Source organism: Littorina saxatilis, linkage group LG11, assembly GCF_037325665.1.
Source record: "Littorina saxatilis isolate snail1 linkage group LG11, US_GU_Lsax_2.0, whole genome shotgun sequence".
Taxonomy (NCBI): Eukaryota; Metazoa; Mollusca; class Gastropoda; order Littorinimorpha; family Littorinidae; genus Littorina; species Littorina saxatilis.
This window is the reverse complement of record NC_090255.1, coordinates 29,781,285-29,785,325: the sequence shown is the minus strand read 5'-3', so window position 1 is coordinate 29,785,325 and position 4,041 is coordinate 29,781,285. Positions and strand designations below refer to the sequence as shown.

Here is a 4,041-nt window from a genome sequence, read left to right as displayed (position 1 = left end):
GCTTTACTTCGAAGTAAGCCCTTCTCCCGGCCCATGCATACGAAAGTGAGGCAAGTACTTCCGATGTCACTCAAAACTTCGGGAGTTGTCGCGTACTTCCCCCGTAAGCATACGGGTCCAGATGTAAACGCACAACGACGTACACACCGACACGACGTAGCGCTCCAATAAACAAGCAAGTTTCGTTTCTGAAAAATTCTACTTTCTCTTTATTACCTCCTGACGTAAGCAGTAAAGCGCTTCACTCTGCAGTAGGTAGCGCAGTGGCATGTTTGTCACTGCTCTCACTTCGCTATACAGGCCACCACACTACAGCGACACACTGACACACATGAGGATATTATCGAGTGTTCTATTCATACACCGAGTGTGCAAGCAGAGGGGTGTTTTAACTCTCGGTGTGTTGAGTGTTTTACTTGTCGGTGTCTCTGCATTCACACACACCGTGCAGTTGGTTTGTTCAGTGCAACTCAAGTAACCTTGCTTCTACCAGTGAAAGAATGAGTACATGTCTCTACAGCGCAATGTCTGCAGAATACCGACTGTAAAAATGAAATCCAGCAAGACATAGTCATAGTCTTCGGTCTTTCTCGGTGTGAAGTTTGATTCAAGCTCATAATCCAAAATGGCGACGGGAGGAGCGTCAACAAGGAAGGAGGAAGACTTTCGTCACACCTGTGGTCTGTGTATGGAGCCTTACCGAGGGCGTACACCTAAAATCTTGCCGTGTTTTCACACCTTCTGCCTGCCCTGTCTGACCACACTAGAGGCTTCTGTTACCATAGCAACTCAGGGAAATCCCCCTGAAGACGAAGGCCGGCAACCCGAAGGTGAAGAACAACAGTCTGAGACGAACAGAGATGACAACGAAAAGAAAACGCCCGAGACTCCCGACAGCAAAGAGGAGTCTGATGACGTCACATTTTCTTCAAATGACGTCAGCACAAGCGGTCAAGAGCCGAGAAAAGCTGTATTGCTGTGTCCTATGTGTCGAGCTCCTGTCCCTGTGCCTGAAGGGGGCGTGGCACATTTACAGGTGAGGAATGCTTTTATTCTTGATATGTGTTTCCCTGGAACATGTTTACCTTGAGACTATTGGCTGCAGACACACTACACGGCAGAGTAGCTTAACATTTCAAAACCTTTCCAGATTTTTACTTGTGAGAGCATCCGTCTCTACTTTCAGTTTACACAATCGTTTGTCTTAACCTCAGTGTGTTTAACCTCATTTTTCAAAGTTCAAACGAACTCACCTTTAAGCGATCTATAAGCAAACACTTTCCTCTCCCCCCCCCCCCCCCCCCCCCCTTCCCCTCTTATCAGTTCTGTCTGTTTTAATTTAAGATACATTATCCTCTCTCTGTGTATCTGTCTCTGTGTCTCTCGACCTCTTGCACACACACACACACACACACACACACACACACACACACATACACACACACACACACACACACACTCAGTGACTCACACACAAACACACACACACACACACAGAAGTCAAGTCAGGATGAACAGGAGAACCAACTTACCTTTTGTCCATGTTTATTGCAGAGCAACTTTTACGTGGACCACGAGAAGAGTGTTGACGAAGCCCCGCCCCCTGTTCTCTGTGACATGTGTGATGAGGGAAACCAGCAACACGCTGCGCATGTCTGTCACCAATGCTCACTGCGCATGTGCCGTGAGTGTCGACGTTGCCATGACAAGTGCACGCGTAATCATCACGTGACATCTTTGAGTCTTGGTGAACCATCGATTGCAAGGATCGAAAAGAAAGGTGTTTGTCTGGTTCACCAGGACCAGACCTTGTGTTTCCACTGTCAGCAATGTGACGTTAGTATCTGCCTGCACTGCAAGTTGACGTCACACGAAGGTCACGCAACCTTAGACCTGGCCATTGCTGCTGCGCAAGCCAGGAAGGAAGTGACGTCACTGGTTACATCAGCCCAGGAACAGGTGTGTTATTGTAGTTGGTTCCTTTTTTCTTCACCCTTCAAGTTCGTTAACTGCAAAAAAAGTTGAAAATCTTGAGCCGTTTTGCGATGACTGTTTTTCTGACGCAGAACAAGTAGTATTTCCTCCATTTGATACCAATTAGTTCAATAGTTCAAAACAAGTTATGCAAGTGACCATCCCGTTTTCCCGGCATTCTTGTCAAAGCCAACCGAATTTCGAAGAAAAGAAGCACAGTGTTGACTTCTGATGACCGCGAAATTTACAACTTTGTTTTTCAAATTCATTACTCGATTACAATCCAAGTCGGTGGGGTGTAAAACATTGTGAATGAATTAAATAATGTTGAGTTATTTTGCTAATATTCTAATCCTATGATGATCCTGCGGTGATTGTCACAGCTCCAAGTGATGGAGTCTTCCCTGCTTCGCGTGGAGTGTGACGAACAAAAACTGACACGTCACAAACAGGACGTGACGCAGCAAATCCACGCCCGCTATGACGTCATCATGGCCAGTATCCAGCGGTCACGTGACGAGCTGCTGGACGAGGTGTCGGCGAAGGAAGAGCGGCCCAGGAGTCAGCTACGCGCGCAAAAAACCGCGGCCACCGTTGCCAAGAAAACGCTGTCGGCTCTGGTGTCGCGCGCTGCACGTGTCAGCGGCAGTGACCCGGATGCGGTGAGGGTGAGGAAGGAGCTGCAGGCGGCGCTGCTCAGCGAGGACAGGCTTGACCAGCACAGACAGCAGGCCGACAGACAGCAGTGCCTGTGGAGCTGGCGCTATGACGTCACTGACGTCTCCCTGGTGCAGCAGGACGTGGTGGGGGCCTGCATGGGGCGGGTGGTGGAGGGGGGTGATGATGACGTCACCAGGCCCCTGTCCGTCACACAGCTGGCCGACAAGCTGGACCGACTGGTCACTAGGCTGGACAGCACTGAGGCTGACGTCACGGCATTGAAGAACAATGAGACTGACCTGGAAAAAAATGTGACAGCATTGTCTGGGGATTTCGCAGCGTTAAAGAACAGAGAGATTGATATGAAGACAGATTCGTCAGCGTTGTCATATGAGGTTACGGCGTTAAAGAAAACTACGACAGCACTAGAAGATGACGTCACAGTAATAAAAACGACGACTTCAGCACTGGAAGGAAAAGTCGGTAGGTTAACACTTTAAAATGTGTGACTTGTTTACATGTATGTATTACCTACAAGTCAGATTTCACCTTGTATAGTTTTGCTTTCTAGGAGAGACAGCAGTTCAGCAAACAGATACACGATTTTCATGTATTTGAGTGCCCTATGTGTGTGTGTGAATGTGTGAATGTGTGTGTGTGCGTGTGTGTGTGTGTGTGTTAGTGTGTGTGTGTGTGCGTGTGCGTGCGTGCATGCGTGCGTGCGTGCGTGTGTTTGTGTGTGTGTGTGTGTGTGTGTATGTGTGTGAGTAAGCCAATTTGTAAGTACCTTTGTGTACGTATGTGTCTTTATTTGCCTTAATGTTTTTGTGTCTCTGTGTAACCGGCTCTCTGTATCTACCTGTGCGTTAAAGCGTCACTCTCTCCGTCTGTGTCTGTGTCTATCGGTATGCCATGTTATGTTCGACCCCTTAAATCCAGTTTCAGTGTATGATGTTCCAGGAAAGTATATTTATAATTCTTACTATATCTGATTTTCAGCAATGGTAGGCAAGACCACAGTATTCCACGCCTGGAACATGGACGAGGCAAAGACAAAACGTGACGAACCAATAGTCTTCAAGACTGTGACATTAAACGAAGGCGGTTGCTATGACGACACAACAGGTGTGTTCACGACGTCTGTACCGGGAACCTACGTCTTCACTGCCACTGTGCGGGCTGAGATGAAAGACAGCTCTGTGTTTGCCAACATCATGGTGGACGATAACGTTTACGCTTTTCTCTACGGTTCCTCCACAAGCAGTGGAAGCAGCAGTGTGTCCGTACAGCTGGGGGTGGGACAGAGGGTGTGGGTGAAGGCAAGAGGTGATGTTGATGAGTACTTTCGTCCTTGCATGGGTTTTACTGGTGCCCTTGTGACGCCACAATTTGACAGTAAATAATTCA

General features: G+C 48.0%; 1 protein-coding gene across 1 annotated transcript; it reads left to right on the top strand.

The window, feature by feature from the left end:
• Positions 1–265: 265 nt before the first annotated feature.
• LOC138980705 (E3 ubiquitin-protein ligase TRIM45-like) lies at positions 266–4,037 on the top strand. The gene is made up of 4 exons (XM_070353613.1): positions 266–1,036; positions 1,555–1,959; positions 2,358–3,117; positions 3,634–4,037. Exons 1-4 carry the CDS (start codon positions 626–628, stop codon positions 4,035–4,037), a joined length of 1,980 nt encoding a protein of 659 aa, XP_070209714.1. The 5' UTR covers positions 266–625.
• Positions 4,038–4,041: the final 4 nt, after the last annotated feature.